The sequence below is a fragment of the Leptosomus discolor genome, chromosome 8 (assembly GCF_034619465.1).
Source record: "Leptosomus discolor isolate bLepDis1 chromosome 8, bLepDis1.hap2, whole genome shotgun sequence".
Lineage (NCBI taxonomy): Eukaryota > Metazoa > Chordata > Aves > Leptosomiformes > Leptosomidae > Leptosomus > Leptosomus discolor.
In genome coordinates this window covers 18,793,494-18,810,879 of record NC_141398.1, presented here as the reverse complement: position 1 = coordinate 18,810,879, position 17,386 = coordinate 18,793,494, and the positions used below count along the sequence as shown (strand labels likewise).

Sequence of the window (17,386 nt, the reverse complement as noted above, 5' to 3'; positions counted from 1 at the left end):
AGTATTCCATTAATTACTCTATTCTGCTTTTATACAGTTAAAACCATCCTACAGACAGAACTTTTGAGTACAAAGAAGCATTAACTAATGGACAGAAGTTAGAAAATAGAATATGCTGAAGTGTTGTAGTGGAATTTAGGGAAATGCAGTTCCTTGCCCATTCAAGATCCCACAGATCTTAACATAACAGCACCTGAGCTGACATTCAAATTTCCTCACACCCTTTGAGCATTTGAACAGTATCAAGGTAAAATATAGCTTATGTAACCAAAAGGGCATATTATGTTCCTTCTATTATTCAAAAGGCCCACTTAATTCATTTCCTCAGGTTAAATTCCCTTTTCCTTTTTAAAGAGAAAGCCAGGTGATTCTTATTATCATCATTACACTATTTTTATTTAACTGCCAATACCACCATCATAGCAAAACACTACATCATCACACTTAAATTTTGCATGACATCTCCACAGAAAAGTGAGTGTAACTGAACGTCCTCCAGGAGGCACAGAAGATGAGCAGCTTCAATATCATTTGGAAAAATAAGCAGAACTTCTAGAACTGTAAATTGTTTCAGCTATCATTCAAGTTTTGAGCTCTCCATCCTTCTATGTTTCACACCTCTCTTTTTAAGGGGAAAAAAAAAAGAAAAAGAAAACCCAGCAACAACCAAATGAATCCATTTTACTATGCAGCAAAGCCATCTGGCTCTGCAAACACTCGCGAAACTGATCTATCCCATCACTCCAATAATGTAGCGGCTACGGTATATTTAGATTTAAAAAAAAATAATTATTGGAATCAATACCCCAAAATTTCTGAAACAGCACAGCCTAGAGTATTTCTGTAAGTTATAACTTAATCAAGTTGCACCTTTTTGCAACGGGAAAACAGACAATATATTTCAGTTAAAAATGCCAAACTTGTTTTCTGAAACAGCCTGCAATGTTTTTCAGAAATTTTAAAAACAATCATCCATGGCAGTTCTCAGGGAAAAAGGGGAGAGACAGATCAGTTACTGTGCTCTTGTAGGCAGCTATTACCAAACAAGTAACGCCACCTAACAGAGACCCAGCACAGTTCAGGAACACTGCTGCTCAGTCAGCAAAACATCCGTGCACTGAGTGCAAGCTCTAACTACAGGTTTCCAAAAGTTTTGTTTATTTTAACAGCTACTATTTACTTGACATTTCCAAGCAACATTACAAGTTAACAACTGTTTGTGCAACCGCTTCACAGGTACTCACAGTGTGTATATATACACATACATACACACATACACATATATATTCTTACATTTTATAGATATTTTATAGTCTAGTTTTATATATAAATATATAGAAATGTATATATTTTACAGTACATAATACCATAAACATAGCTAATGGCTTGCCAAAATTTGTTGCAGAAACCTCTACAAAAATGCGCCTGTCTATATGGCCATTAATTACTTTCTTTACTCTGGAAATGCAAGTTATATTTTCTAAGTAAACATTAGTAGAGGTATCTTTTTTTGAATTACAGGAATCTGGACAAAAAGTTTCTTGTTTATACCTTCATTCATTTTCAGCCACCGCCTAAAAAACATTGCAGCAATATTTGAGGCTGCCCAGGATGCTGTAGTCTCAGAGTGCAGAGTAAAACAGCCCTTCTGATTTCAGCAAGAGTTTTGCCCTCTTAAGAACACCAGAATCACATGAAGAACTCTGAATTAATACTGACCTTTAAAAGAAGCTGGTATTTTGTTATCCTTTGGACAGGTTTGATAAGGTAAGAGGAGATTGAGTTGGCCAGTCCATGTCGTTGCTGTATCTCCTACATGAAGAAGGCAAACATTTGAGGACTGTGAGCACCAGCACTCAGATATAGACTGCTTTGAAGGCTATGCAATAATAGACATTAACTACAAATTCTGCTTTAGCAAGGAGAAATAAAAGACGACAGGATGACAAGATATTCCAGCCACAGCAAATAGTTATGTTGTGCATCTGCCTGCTGCCTCTGTACAAACGAAGGCTTATTACCTCCAAGGGTACCTGTGAAGCATTTCAACAAACCTAAATACAAGCAGCAACAATTAGGGATATTGAACATGTGGCAATGACTTTTTTAAAAAAAATAAAAAACTGTATTTCTTCTGTTACTTGCAAGAGAAACAAAAAAAAAATTTCAGTGTTTCGTGAAACAGTCAGCTCTCTCACAGGAAGGCTGAGGTGGAGGTTTCTCAGCATCTCCTGCTAGTTTAACCCCGCATGAGGATAGCACCATGAAACAGTTGCTAACTGCAGGGAGGAGGTTACTGAACACCTAAAATGAAAACAGCCACTTACAAAAAAAAAAAAAAAAAAAGAATGACCTCCACAAATCTAAAGGAGGAAGACAGAATTAGATGATAATTAGATGAGATAATTACAGATTTCAAGTCCTGATTGTGGCTGAACTTCACAGTCAGTGCTTGCCATTTCTCACAGTATCAGTTCTACTTAACCACACAATTTCAAACAAGTTATGCACCGGAGCTATGTGCTTTCTAGCCATGACTACAGTATCAGAAATTCCCAAGACAGGGTACACATGACATTTTCACATGGTCCAGTGGTGGCATCAATGGAAGCTCTTGAAGCTACCTGTGCACAGAATTAGGTCTTCACACTTCTAATCCACTTCAGGTGGATTAGGGGATGGAGAGCTCTGGATACACTGCTAAAACAGAGTGATGAAAGGATGCTCCTTTGGAGATGGTGGCAAGAACTTATTTTTAATACAGTTTTATCAGTTCCCTTTTTTTTTTTTTTTTTTTTTAAAAAATAGTATTTACTACATTTTTCTTTGCCTTTTTTTTTTTTGTTCTATCTGCCTGACTTCTTGTAACTTACCTACTCTTCTTCAAACACTGAAGACTTAACAGAGGCTTCACAAAAAGGCTTTATGTTACAATGTTTAGAATTCTTATCACCTCAGTGACAGAGGTTTGAAATTAACCTCAAGAACTTCAGCGCTTTTTTGTTTATTTGTTTTTTATTACGTTGTTCCCTCTACTTCCACAAACTTCAATAAAGCTAAAAAGCTTTGTGGTGTCACTACACAGCTGGTGGCTCAGCACAGTGGAGAAGGAAACAAAAAGGTGCAGAGCGCACCCTAATCAAATCATCTAAATACACATTGAACCAAACCTATTCAATGCGGCCAAAATTCCTCCCTAGAACCTCTAACAGCTGCTACATTCTGGTTCATTCTTAAGTGGAATACTGCATGTAGACCAAGTAACCTTGGGACTGAGTAAGCAAGGTGGCTGGTTTAGCAGCTCTGATCAATGGCAGTCAACGTAATTACCACTACCTACAATACAATGTAAAGGCCCTTCAAAAATTTAACAAAGATTTCCATCTTTATTACATATAATGCAAACTAAGCACATCAAAATGCTTACATTTGCAGAACGTGCTTGTGAGAGCTGAGGATTCATCTCTCAGTTTTTGCTGCCAGAATATGCTTCCAGTTCTGAACTGCTCTTATACATGACAGCAACTTTTTGCATTCGATTTGAGAGCTTTGAGACTAACAGAGCAATATAAGTTAATCATGTGAGATATAAGATCGATTTTTCTTAAGCTGATACTAAACTGCATTAATACTAGGAAATCTACATTTTCTTAAGAAATTAGGCACTCAGCATAACTGCAAGTACATGATTCAAACTGCCAAAGCATACTTCTATGATGGACACAAAGTACTTACATCAAAGTATGCTCCTGCATGTTCTAAGATCAGCTGGGTAGAATCTGGCTTATTTTTACAGTAAGTAACATACATTTGGAATTTGTCTGCCTGCAGAACAAAATGCAAATTTACACAGGTTATCAGAAAGCACGATTTCTGTCTCAAAGTTTTTACAGAGTTATATGCTTTTTTATCGAGCATATCTTCCTTCTCAAGAAACTGAGCTATACAGAATTATCTTCCCAATCAAACTGGAAGCATAAGAGAATCCATCAGACCAGTAAGACTGAAAACAATAGCAATGTATGCAAAAGTAGATTATTCATAGGTAAGACAAAAATACCAAACTAAACCTGAATGCAGGTTTAGGCAAGTTGCATAAACTTGAAGAGCAAATAAGCACTGCCATCTGACAGCACTGCCTCATTCCCTCCCCCCTCCACCCCCCCAGCTGAAGATACACACATTTTTACTCAAATTTGAAGGAGGTGGTACTTTCACAAATTCTACAAACTAAAAAGGGACCTGAGAGCATGAATTCATCCCTTCATGCTTCCCTTGTTACTTCTAAACAGAAATCTGACTTCATTACCCAAGTAACGAAGCAGTGTCCAACATCTTCTGGTAATTGTTCGTATTTTTCCAGCTCCTTGAGGAATATACTATGGGTAGGAAAGAAACAAATAGTACAAGGCACATGAAACATTTTCATTAAAGCAGCTGGTATTGATCCATTGTCTGTGAATAAAGGCAGTTAGAAAACTTGCTGTAATTCATACCAACAGCATGAGTTAAAGAAATAAAGATAACGAGAATGGATAAAAATGTGTAGTAACAGAACTAATATTAAACGTAATTCAATACACATTCTGATGTGAAGATCAGAAATTGATCCAGCGGACATGCAGTTAACACATAAGAGCACACAAAAATTTAATAACTGCTCTTATTCTCCATCAAGAACGTTTCCTACTGTTTCAGTTTCAAGAAAAGTTTAGCCTTCATCTCAAGAGCAAAAGAAAGTGACTTCCTTTTTGGATGCTCAAGTTAACACAAAGCATACAAAGGACTGTAAAATCAGGTTCTGGAATATGCTAGGTGTATTGTGTTACTTAAAAGAATCATAACACAATACAAACACTGATGAATTAACAAAGAGGGAAGATTCAGAGTAAAACTTCTGTACACAGATTTGCCTAGGAACCATTCCACTCAGAAGAAATGCAGTGGACAAGCCTCTTTCACGCGCTACACTCAGGTAAACATAACAATGGTGGGGCATCTCCACAGAAGCTTTGAAGAGCCAAGAAAGAGCAGGGAGCCCTACTGTTTCCCACTAGCATTCACACCTGGAAATCAGGAATGAGGGTTCTGAAGGAATGACAGAGTCTTAAACTGATGTTTGTGCTATATCTGCATTCTATTCAGTTCAGTGGTCTCCATCTCTTTAGAACAACTGGAAAACCTACAGCAAAATTTTAGTGTACAAACCATTTCTCAAAAGCTGAAAGATGTCCAAGACTGAAAAAGACAGTTTCTAATGGTATACCTACTCAGCTGCAAAAAGCAACAACTGAAACAATTTAGCAATGTGAGAAGAAATCCTTTAGATTTTTTTTTTTTTTAATGGAAAATCGTACATCATGCATACCCACAATATTTTCTTTAGGAAATCCCTCAGGTCATCATTTGGATTTAGCAGTAATATGGAAATGGAAGATAAGTCACTCACTTATTGTGGAACTCATAGATTTCCTGCATGTTTCCAAAGATAATGTGTTCTTTGTTTACAATACCAGGTGGGATCTCCTCGACTCCGCTTGTCATTTCCCATAGATATGTCTGCTCAGAACAAAAAAGATGCACGAAAAGTCAAAAACTCTGAGCAGAAGCAGTTATCTGTAAGCATGCATTCCTGGAAAGAAATCAGGGAAAGATCATGCAACAGCATCATCTCCAATTGTGACAGTACCTGTTGTGTCAAATATACCTTGTGATTTTGACAGTAAAATCCAAGTGCTAAAAATGACAATTTAACATAGTCCTTGAGACTTCATAATTTAAAATGCATAGTGTTCTTGACAACCTCTAATGCTTCAGGATATTCCTTATCAAGGTCATGTCTGCAGTCTAGAAGTTCATGCTTTGTGCAACAGCTACCAATGAACATTACTTGCTTCAGTGTAACAATTACTGGGCACTTTTCCATGGAACCTCTCTGAATTTCTATTCAAAAAGTCACCTAGTAGCAGAACATGTGATGCAGATAACAAGAGAACTAACACAAGCTCTTCTCTATTGCCAGCAAAGCAAATAAAGTAAACCCCTCCTTTTTTCCTCCCCTCTCTAAAAGAAAAAACCCCACACATTTATGAAATGGGAAAGGAGCAAATGTTGAAATTCAGTACTGACAAAAGCGAAACATATAGGAAGAATTCCAAAGTGGCTGTTTTCAGATGTAACTCTAAGTTTCTTCTTAATGGCAGAAAAGATACTTAATTTGGTCCTATGACTGCAAACCAATCATTATCAGCTGTTAAAACCAGAAAGAAACAGAAAGCAACAGATTGAATCCTGTCTTCAAAGATTAGTGGAAAAAAAAAAAAAAAAAAGGAAAACTTACATCCATGCATTCCCGGAGGTCTCTTACGTAAGCCTTTTCAGTCTGAATTAGCTCAGCCATTATGAACCTTAGGTGACAACAGAAAGTATAATCAAATCTCAGTCTGTTAGATAATTATGAATGCATAATAACCAGAATACATCTTTCTCCTCATCAGCTTTTGCTTTTTCCACTGCTGCAAGAAAAGTCTGAGAACTGAAATGCGAAGAGAGAGAACAGATGAAGGAAGCATAAGAGGTAACATCCCTCCATTACTAAACACCGCGAAAAGAAATGGGGAAGGAGATGGAATTTTTTCTCAAATGCTTTTCACTTGCTACAGTCATTTAACTGTTGTCCTTCTTCCTCCCCATACACATTTATTTCATATTATTTCTAAAAAGAAACAAAGCATGTTAAAAGAAGTCTAACATAGTTTTGAAAGTTTAAGATTCTGACATGCTACAATTATCTTTGAGAACAAGCATATGAATAAAAGGCAATAGGAGCTATTAAGTAATATCACTCTCTTTTCACGATTTATCCAGTTTCTAAGCTGCCAGACAAGCAATGATAGTTGCTTCATTATCAGGACTGATTTATGCATTCTCATTGATTAAAAATAAATAAATATATTACTCTTTCCTGCGGGCAGACTTTCGTTTTTCTTCATTAAGCTCATGAGCAGCATCACGCAGTTTCACCTCTGACCCAGGGACACTGGCTGGGATTATATCCAGCTGCAAGCTTTTGCTCTTTATTAAAGAAAGGAAGAATTGATTAAGGAAGGAGACAGGAGAAAACGACAGCTAAATCAAATGCAAGCAAAGCTTGTTTGTCTATCATCACACTCAAATGTCTCTTACCGATTTATTGGAATCGGAGGAAATACCCAGAGCTTTCTCTAAAGAGGTCCTGTATTTCTCCATGCGCAGGGAAAAGTCTCTGTACCTCTTATCCACTGCTGTGACACATTTTTTGATCTCTGTTGCATGAGCATGCCCTTTTTCACAAAAGCCATCAGCCAGCTGTATCAACAACTTTACCCTCTCTTTGGTTTGCTATGAAAACAGGAAAATATCGAACAGTTACTAGTCCTACCTGTCATGAAAGGGGTCGTGTTGCATAACCTGCTACTAAGTGCAGTTGGAGAAGCCTCCTCTCTCTCTTCCCAGAACTCCTTTAAACAGGTACCTTTTTCTTAATAAAAACAGCACTAGATGAATATAGGTTTCCTTAGGTTTTATTATTAAATGACTAGAAGCAGGTTGTTTATTTTTCTTTCAAGAAGTGCTCCATATCTAACCCAGAGATTAAATTCTGCTAGGCAAGCTTTTCAGAGCATGGGTATTCTCCTCGCATCAATACGACGGGGTTTTGATGCCAAAGAGGATATTTTGTTCATTACCACTGAAGCACTGGTGTTGGAGCAGGCCCACGGTCTCAAGAACCTACCTCCTTTAGACATCACCGAGGTGTTGAGATGGAGATAAGTCTTGTTATACGTTTTACACTTTGACGCTTTGGTTTTTCAGACTATTTTTTTTAATATTATGTTTTATTGTCACACAGTTGTTTGAGAGAAACTAAGAGAACACGCAGCCACAACCAAATCTGTAACTAAGTGCTTTTCCTAATTAACAAGCTGCCTTTTTACATGAAAGAAACGCACTTTCTTTCATGGAAATCACAAATCATCCACAATGGATGAGTTTATACCTCCACCTCTCTCTCCCCCCTCCCTCCCCTGTCCCCCCCTCCCCCCCCCAGTACCATGTCAGAGCAAAGTGTACTGTCAGGGCCCTTGGTAATAGAGAGTTAAGCAAAACAGTCAATAAAAATTTGACTCTTATGTCAGTTGGAAAATCAACAGCGTTTGTCCCTTTTTTTTAAAAAAATTCTTTTTCTTTCCTAATGGTCCCTCCTCCAAGCATTTTTCACTATGGAACTAGCAAAAGCTAACACATCCTCTCAACAGGTAGCAAAACGCCAAGGGAGTGGCACTAACAACATCCTTTCAAAAGCGGCACCCACATCATCTGCTGACTGACAGAGGAAACAAGGGGGGCAGAGGTGCTCTGCATGCTGGAAGAGATCCAGCAGAACAAAGGTTGGAGCAAAGCTCAGAAGGAAGAAAATCCAGGTTTGAAAAGCAAAAGTGATCTCTGTGCTTTCTAGATTCTCTTTTCTCCCTTCCCACATGTCCCATGACCAACTCCATCTCCAAGTCTCTTTCTCTTTATGAGGTGGTCCTTCAGACAAATGAACACTTGCTTACTTTCTTGGGCTCTATGAGCCAAGCGGTGGAAACAGGTGACATTTTGAACAGGTGACAAAACGAAACGCAGAAACAGACAAGGCTACGTAAACTCAGGTACTTCAGTCACGCACTAGTTGCCCATCTTTCGTATGAGAAAATTGGAAAGCCTCACAAGTGACATCTGCATCTCTGTATAGGACTCCAGAGATGCAGAATAATATAATGCTGCCATGGCTCAAAAAGTTACAGCAGAATCATGGAATACTTTAATAAGATGAGTAACCTAAGAAGTAAAGCTTTAATTTTTCTACTATGTTCTAATTAAATCACAGCTGAATAATAATACGCCTTGTTGTATTTTACATCCTAAATGAGCATGCAGTAATCCACAGACATGAGGATATAAAAGTGGAAATCAGAGGCCCTGCAAGGTTTGTAGGTTTTTTAAAAACATTTTTAGGCCATCTCACTACGATTCTGTCATGAGAAATCCACAGCACGCAGTGCTGATGGAGCTCCAGTAACAGTGATTATCTTCTGGTTATCTTTTGGTTTATTCTGTTCCCAGCAGAAATACACAGAGAAAGTCGCTGCAAGTAAATAAACCTTAAGGGACACATCCTCAGGGTGTTTTGGGGGGGGAGGGGGGGAATTTGGGTTGCTTTGGTTTTTTTAAATCTTACATAATTTTATTTATTTATTTTACCTTTGCTGTGATCTGAAATTCTTCATGTTCTTTTAACAGCTCTTGAGTGTGCTGGATACTGGAGCCAGTGGAAGTATGTGTGGATAAATAAAACTCTCCATTGTCATGAATCCATTCCAGAGCCTAAACAAAGCATTCATGAAGAAAAAGTAAGGCGGCAACGTTCTTTTCCCAATAGAAACCACGTGTAATCAGTATTTTGCAAACACAGATTGACCACAGGTAAATTTTACTCTTATGTCACTCGTGGCAATCATCTAGTGCCTATACAGTACCAAACAATTTGTAACTAAAAGAATTCACTTAGACTATGAAGCAATGCTTAAAGAATTAAACAACTGACACATGAATCTCAATACTTCAGGGAAGTCCACAGGACTATAGTAGTGAACTATTAAATGGTTCTAACTGACTGCATCTACAGTTTTGTTAGTATACTGCCCAACTAAGTAAAAAAAAAAAAAAAAAAAAAAGAAAGAAAAAATCACACAGGACAGCTGTACTCAGAAATATGCATTTTCAAACTTGTAAAAATACACATAAGACTGACAAATGTGTAGGCTAAACTTTCCAAGAACATAAGATTTAACTATCATTTCACACTCTAGTTGATGCGTATTCCAGCCTCACAAAGTATGGTCTGTAGTTACATGTAGTCCTGGAAATTAAACCTGCAGCAGAGGAGGAAGGGTGAGATGTATCAGCTAAAACAATTAATGTATGTATAGGTTGTAAAAGACAAGAACTAAGAACTGCAGACTAAAATTGTTTCCCTTCCACATCCTGGCACCTTACTCTCTCACTATTATGAACCATGCTGATGCATGTAACTCACATTAAAATTTGCTGCCGTTTTAAGCATAACTCAGTTGTTCCAAGGAATCCTACTCTCTGGCTACCAGAGGGAAGAAGAAAAAAAAACAAACAAAAGAGAGCCCTTTCAAACTGCTGCATAACAGTAAAAATAAAAAAATGTAACTGAAGACTGACATTATCAAGTTGTTTTGCAGCTCTAAATACAGGCTACTACAGCAGTACGCAGAGGCACGTGAACTTAGAAACTTCTTGTTCTGACAAAGCTAATATCAATGTTCAGAGAGTTTAATCCAGCTTGCTCAGAACTGTCTTGTTACTAATGCATGTGTATCTTCTGTGTCTTCAGTAGATGCATACAGTACTAGACAAAAATTTAATAGCCCAGAAGAAAAAGTAATATATTGCTAGTGGGTCCTCATTCTTCATTCTATCTCTTCTACTTCCAGTTTACCAAGAACAGGAAACATTTTATCTTGGTGGACAGTAGATACGTATTTTTCAAAAGCACAACCTTACACTGAATCAGAAAAGGCATTGTCTATACGGTAATTCCACCAACAATTTAAACTCATCAAGGCTGTGACTGAACAATTTAAGATTATCTTCCTTCCACTTAGGATGCTTCTGCCTCTTGGTACAAAAACTAAAGTGAGTAGAAAGCTTTCAAAATTCAACACTGAATGTGAATACCAGGATGCTGTTTACGTAATCATATATCAGTGCAGATGCAAGCCTGATGAGATGGGCCTATACTTTTCATGTGTTGCTGATCAAAACAAACCAACAACTCTTGGACTACTGTCAAGAAAACAGACATTTCAACCAATCACCTGTACAATACCCCTTGTCATTCTAATGTCAATCTTTGCAAGTGAAGACTGATACAGACAAGCAGCAGGGCTATCGCTGATATTACAAACAACATTGATTTTGATATTTTTTGCTTTTTAACCTCCACCTTTTTTTGGTGGGTTTATTACACAATGCTGGAATGAAGGGAAAAAACCTTCCCCTCCCCAAATGTTGTCCTTTCATAACTTTTTGGCAGCTACTAGAACCACAATATGACAGAAAGTTCATCTTGATGTTAATTCCTACAGTTTAGATCAGCTCTCATTTCACGTGAGGATCAGGACTGTATGCTGGAGACACATACAACTGTACAAAAACTGAAGAAATCAATTTAGTGATCAGGTAAGCCCTTAACTCTGGAACTATGTGTCCTCGCAAACTACTATGGTATCTGCTCCCATTGCAGGGCATCAAGTTCTGGAAGCTCAAAGAATGAGTTCTTCCACCTTTCAAACAAAAATTTAAATGAAGACAGCAACATTTCCGTTTTTTGGCTAAACAGTGTGGAGTCCATATATGGTTTGATTTGGTTTGCAATGACTGAATTAGTGGTTGCTGAAAAATGTGATTTACAATGAAAACGCTGACGGTGTTTGACTGTTAGTAATCTCTATACAAAAGCAAGTAGGTCATGTGCTTGGCAGAGGTTGGCCTTAAGGTTATTCGTAAGTAGGGTTGGGGGCAGGGAAGGGGTGTTATTGTTTTAAAGAGGTATTAATCTTTAACTCCAAGATTTATCCTTCATTACTTTCTTTGTGAAAGCATGAAAGACAGACTTTAGAAATCTTTCAAGAGACCAAAACAGACCACTAGTATTTAAGCCTCTGTCTACATTGGCTGTCAGAAAGAAATAAAAAATTAGGTTTTTGAGTCCTTTCAAGTAGGTGTAACTATATTCCACACTATGGGCGTTGTGTCCTTTTCTGCAGAACAGGAACAGATAGTTTCCTCTCTTTGTCCTATATCCAGTTTTTTTTTTTTTTTAAAAAAAAGTAGTAAATAACCATTGCAGATCATTCCAGTCATTCTGACTTGGAACCCCCTACTTACTTTTATGGCTTGTGTTTTGATTAGTGAAAGGGATCTTTCAGTGTGTGTATGAGTTACTTAATAGTTCTTTCAGACTGATAAATTCAATAAAATACAAAGAGGTGGATCTACCATGCAAGAAACACACGCAGAATTGCAAAACCAAAGTCATTCAGTTGTTATTGTTTAATGAGTCATCCAACTTGTCAGTTTTCTGAAACTGCCGATCAACTTAATTAGATGTCGTGTGTCCCACCAACATCTGAGAAAAATGTTGCTGCCTGTTATTTCCCTGGCCAAATTAGGAGTGTGTGTAAAATTAACAAGCATAACAATTCGTCAAACACAAGCTTGCAGAAATGAGATTTGCCAGTACAGGTCAAGCTGGCAGAAGCAAAACACTACCTTTAAGTCACAGCATTAGAGACAGCCTGCCTCGATGGATTTAATTGCTTTGTATTAAAGCAAAAGCAAATAATTTCACTTACTTTCTATTTTAATCATTGATCTTTCAGCCATTTGAAATATTGAAGTCAATGGCAAATTTCTTATTGTGGGACAGGTCAGTTTATACTAAACCTCAAACACACTGAAGAGGATTTTTATATAAAACCCTCACCTGTTTTGCACTTCTTTCAAATACCACATACTGTTGGCATTGATCAAGACGTCTTTTACGCATGGTCCAATAATGCAGCACACGGTTCTCCCTCTGGAAGAGTTCATTCAAGATATCTGAAGAAATGAAAATAGTTTCAACAGAGGTTATGACAACCAAATTTGAAATATCACACAAAATCATCAGAATAAAGTACTTTATATTGTAGAATTTACAATACACTTACTCTTCCTGTTACTCATTGTTTTGCTCTTTTTCCCTGATATTGATGACACACAGCATTCCTTTTTCATTATTATTTATAGACATGTTGGTTAAAGAAACTAGAGATACAATTACAACTTAACTACTGACATCTTTTTTTTCCTCTCAAATATTTTTCATACAAGGACTGCCACTGCTTATAATAGAATTGAAAATGTAATCTGATAAAGATGATTTTTGACAGGGTTTCCTCAGAAAGAATGAGTATGCACAAGTAATCACAACATGATAACTATAATAAGAAAACCTTTTCTGAATATACCAGTCTCCTAGAAAATATTTTAATAATTTAATACATATGGGCAAATACATAACCTTAGGGAACTATAAGAACAAATGCAACCTAAGTAGATATTAAGCACAGAAACCCAAGTAATTAAAAAAAACAAACCGCAATTACTAAGTTTGTAATTCCCCTTCAAAATAAACAATCAAAACCAATAGCAGTATAATCGAGTAAGTCAACTCGTTCAAATATGAGTGTTCATCGACCCTTGAGAGAATTTCCAGGTAATCAAATAATTAACTCCACAATCTGTTATTCCTTTCCTGAGTATCAGAAACTGTCTGCCATTGAGAAGTCACATCCAGTTTCCACCTGCAATTCCACGTGTCTGGCTTATAAATTCTTCCTGGACTACTTACAACATGCAGAAGATTTAATCTGAACCCTGCTTCTTTAATGTTGATTGATTTTTTTTTTCTTCAAGCAAAGAAATCCTAGCAGTTTCCAGTGAAGCTTACTTTACCCACTGTTTCTTCCAGAGCAGTAGTCCTACCAGACTTGGTAGCTACTGCAAACCCAGATGACAAGCTGAAACACATGGAAATGGGGACACTCAATGTCTCTGACACATGATTCTGTTGAAAGTACACAGAACCCAAACGGAGGTCTACCAGAAGCAGAAGAGACTACAAAAAAGGCTCAGTCTTCACAGTAACACTTTACTTGCTTTTCTACTTATACCCACAGCAGGCTATTTTCCATAATTATGAATAAAGGCTATCAGGTGCTAGGCTTCTTAAGGCCCACTGTGCAGGTCCACCATGCCTTACATCCCAAGAACTAACAACTCCAAGAACCAGTTTGATAGAGAAGCTCAAATAAAGGAAGCTGGAGGGGAAAAGCATCTCTAGCAGTGATCTGGGACCAATTACAACCACTTGTCACAGTCCCCCCTGAGGATTATGAAACCTGTTTGCATCACTGCCAACATCCTCCTGCTTGGAAGCACCGTATTCCCACTTGCCACAGAGTGTTGAGATCACTCAGGACTTGCTTTTGGTTGGAATCTGGTCATTGCAGCCAAGGTTTTCTTCCTGCTGGGCAGGCTACCCTCAAACATGCCTCAACTGATCTGTCCCTTAGCCAAGCCATGAGCTGATCTGCTATGAGCCTCACCTGTTTTCTCAGTTTTATTTCTGCCTTACACCACCTCCAAAATGCTTGCTCAGAACACATGCCAGATTTCAGGGGGCAGGGTGGAGGCGTGGGACACAATTATCATTATACAATGCAATAACCCAACTGGACACATCATATAAAGAGATATCTTGGTAGTGACACAAGTGAAGTAGTTCTAACAAAGAGCAAGCAAGGTGAATTTAGCTAACTGGAACAGCATTTGTTCCATCAGGACATGATACAGATGGCAAGCCAGTAAGAGATATTTGGCTGGGTACCATTAGTGTTACTGTCATTAATTTCTTGGACTGCCAAGGAAGAAAAAAATATTCTATAAAATACTCAAAGTTATAGAACATCAATATGTAATACTAGGTTTGGATGAGCAGCTCCACCTCAAGCCTTCTGAACTATAGTCCCTGTTGTTGTTTTCTTTGATGCCAAAATTTGTTAGGATTGTTTCCTAAACTTTCAGTTTATTCTCCAGGCTCGGAGAGCTTTCAGCTGTCTCTATGCATACTGCACTCTCTATCAACCTATCTAAAAATATAAGCACCACTAAACAAGTTCCTGCACGATGTTCAGCAGCAGCTTGTACAGCAGAGAATGAGGTAACATGAAATTAGCAGCAGAAGCAAAGATAAAAATGCCGTTTCTGAGCTTACAGACAACTGTCGATGAATCCATCTGCCACAGCACAGTTTCAGGCCACAACTCCTTCCTCAAACTCAGCTTTGGCATTATGTCTGATACAGTATTTGGATAGTCTTAACTGCAGGTGAAGGAAACTATTTACACTGGTATGAAGGACACCTCTCAGAGTTCAGTACCACTCTGATTCCTGTTTCCCAATAAGCATGTGCTTAGCTAAACTTTGCCTAGATTGAGACATTGCTTTTCTAGATACCATAATCTGCAGCTGCGAATAAGGATCAACTATACCACTGAATGAAGTTTTTGAAAAATGTTCAGCAGTTCTGCAGAAACTCAAGGGTTATTCAAGTTTTTTAAGTGTTCGTTTATATACTACATCCTGATCACAGTCTGACACAGTTTCAAGCATACACTTGAGCATGAGTGTGTAATGGTCCAGTAAAACACATGTAACCTTTATTTCACCAAAATGAAATAAACACTATTTTTTTTCTATATCTATTTATAGATGAGATGAAAAGAGAATTTTTTTTTTCTTTATATGCATATTTGAAGAGGAAAAGTGAACTTTTACATCACTTGGTCAGCTACCACCATATAGAGAGACCCCAAAGGAAGGAGTCCTCGCCAGTTTTATCTTGACTCATGTTTAATTCTCAGAAGCATATATTACATGGCTTATAAGAGAAAAAGTGTTAGAGCACATAGCTTATCTTTTCCCTGCTTGAGGATTTTTGTTGCTTTTTTTGTGATTTCTAAACATGTATCATTCATCCATACCAAACGTATCATTCTGTACACAGAACACATACAGTTCTGATATATTCTCAAGGACATTAGCAGAGACTTTTCCTCACCTGACCATATTTACCTTTCTCAGAATAACTGTTTCTACACAGATTTCAAAACTGAGTTTTTAAAAAGTTTGTCTAAACGCCCTATCATCTTTTTCTTACTCAGTAAGTGCAGTAGCTACAACTTCGTGCTTGCTTTGGCTTTTGTTTTCTCTGCCTACTACTAAAAGAGCAGCTAAATGACAAATGCAGCAACTCTTCTTCAGTTATTGATATTGCCAGGATTTCTGTTGATATTTTGTCTTGTTCAGCTATACAAATGTTGATGCGTTGGGGACAGAGGAAAAACAATGCTTAGCTCTACATGCTCAAAGTTTCAACTGGCACAATCCAATTATTTCCTTAGGGTGAAAAGCATGGCCAATGCCCTATTACCTAATTCAACACAGGGAGATTTTCAATTTGAGTACTGTTGGATACATGGGTAAGTTTAACACAAACTATTTTCCCCTTGTAGTAAAGTGAAGCAGCAAGCATGTCCTTTTCTAAGAGAGTCATCAAGTAATTTAGAGTGGAAGTGACCTCTGGAGGCCATCTGTTCCAGTCTCCTCCTCAAAAAGGACTAATGTCAAAGTTTTGCAGGGGCTTGTTTAACTAAGTTTTAAAAATTCCCAAGGGCAGAGATTCTACTACCTGTCTAGGCTACCTGCTCTACTCAGTGCTTTCTCACTCTTGCTGTAACACTTTCTCCTTACATCCATTCAGAATTTTCCTTGCTGCGACTTTTTCCTTTGGTCCTATTGCCATGTTCCTGAGAGTTTGGCTCCATCCTCTGCATAACTCCCCTTTGGGTAGCTGCAAACAGCAATTAATTAGACAATTAGACTTCTCTGGTTTTGAGTCTGTAGCATGGCCTGAGTTTTCAGTCACAGCTTCAAAATGCGTTGAGCAGAATACGACTGACAAATAAATTAGTAAAATTCAATATTTATTCTGAATCCCTACGATCTCTGTTCTGTCTACCTCACCCATAATAGGGTTACGCATACCCTATTAATTTCTGTACTTTTGTCCCTGAAAACCCTATAGATTTCTCTCTACTCCATTCCTCACAGTGCATGTTACACCTTAAAGCTGCGCTACACTGAATCAATCCTAGCGAAAGACAAGCCCCATGTAATAGATCTTTCCTGCCTCACCTCAGCTACTACCTATCTACACACCTAATTTAAACATGATGTCAGTTATCCTATACTTTATGAAGATCCTTAATACTGATTCAACCACCTGAAGAGCCCAAAGGCGTTGTTCAAGGATTGTCTTCTATCACGCTGGCACTACCAAGGAACTCACAGAATGCACCACACTAACCCACCGAGCAAGTTCACAGTGATCAGCTCCCATTTGGCTTCAGACCAAACATTATCACATGGAAGTTTACCACCTCATTGTCTCAACAAAAGCAGCACATTTGAGTCTCAAATTGAAAGAAGATTAAGTGTAAGCAAGAGATATATAAATTCAAAGCAATTTCATTTGGGTATAAGAGAATCTGATGACTGGCAGCTGCTTCAATGTGTGCGAGCAATTTTAATTATTTCCTGTTAAGTCTGACAGGATGCTTTCCACTTGGGCAGGTTTCACTCCCCCATCATCACACACACCACA

General features: G+C 37.8%; 1 protein-coding gene across 1 annotated transcript in view; it reads right to left on the bottom strand.

The window, feature by feature from the left end:
- TRIO (trio Rho guanine nucleotide exchange factor) overlaps positions 1-17,386 on the bottom strand; it is a 247,376-nt gene that overhangs the window by 84,441 nt on the left and 145,549 nt on the right. Inside the window, exons 20-28 of the mRNA XM_086468999.1 lie at positions 12,602-12,717; positions 9,286-9,408; positions 7,186-7,380; positions 6,959-7,074; positions 6,341-6,407; positions 5,450-5,559; positions 4,310-4,379; positions 3,736-3,825; positions 1,720-1,812 (exon numbers count right to left, since the gene is read on the bottom strand). Of these exons, the coding sequence (XP_086325125.1) occupies positions 1,720-1,812; positions 3,736-3,825; positions 4,310-4,379; positions 5,450-5,559; positions 6,341-6,407; positions 6,959-7,074; positions 7,186-7,380; positions 9,286-9,408; positions 12,602-12,717 (980 nt within the window). The remainder of the gene's footprint in view (positions 1-1,719; positions 1,813-3,735; positions 3,826-4,309; positions 4,380-5,449; positions 5,560-6,340; positions 6,408-6,958; positions 7,075-7,185; positions 7,381-9,285; positions 9,409-12,601; positions 12,718-17,386) is intronic.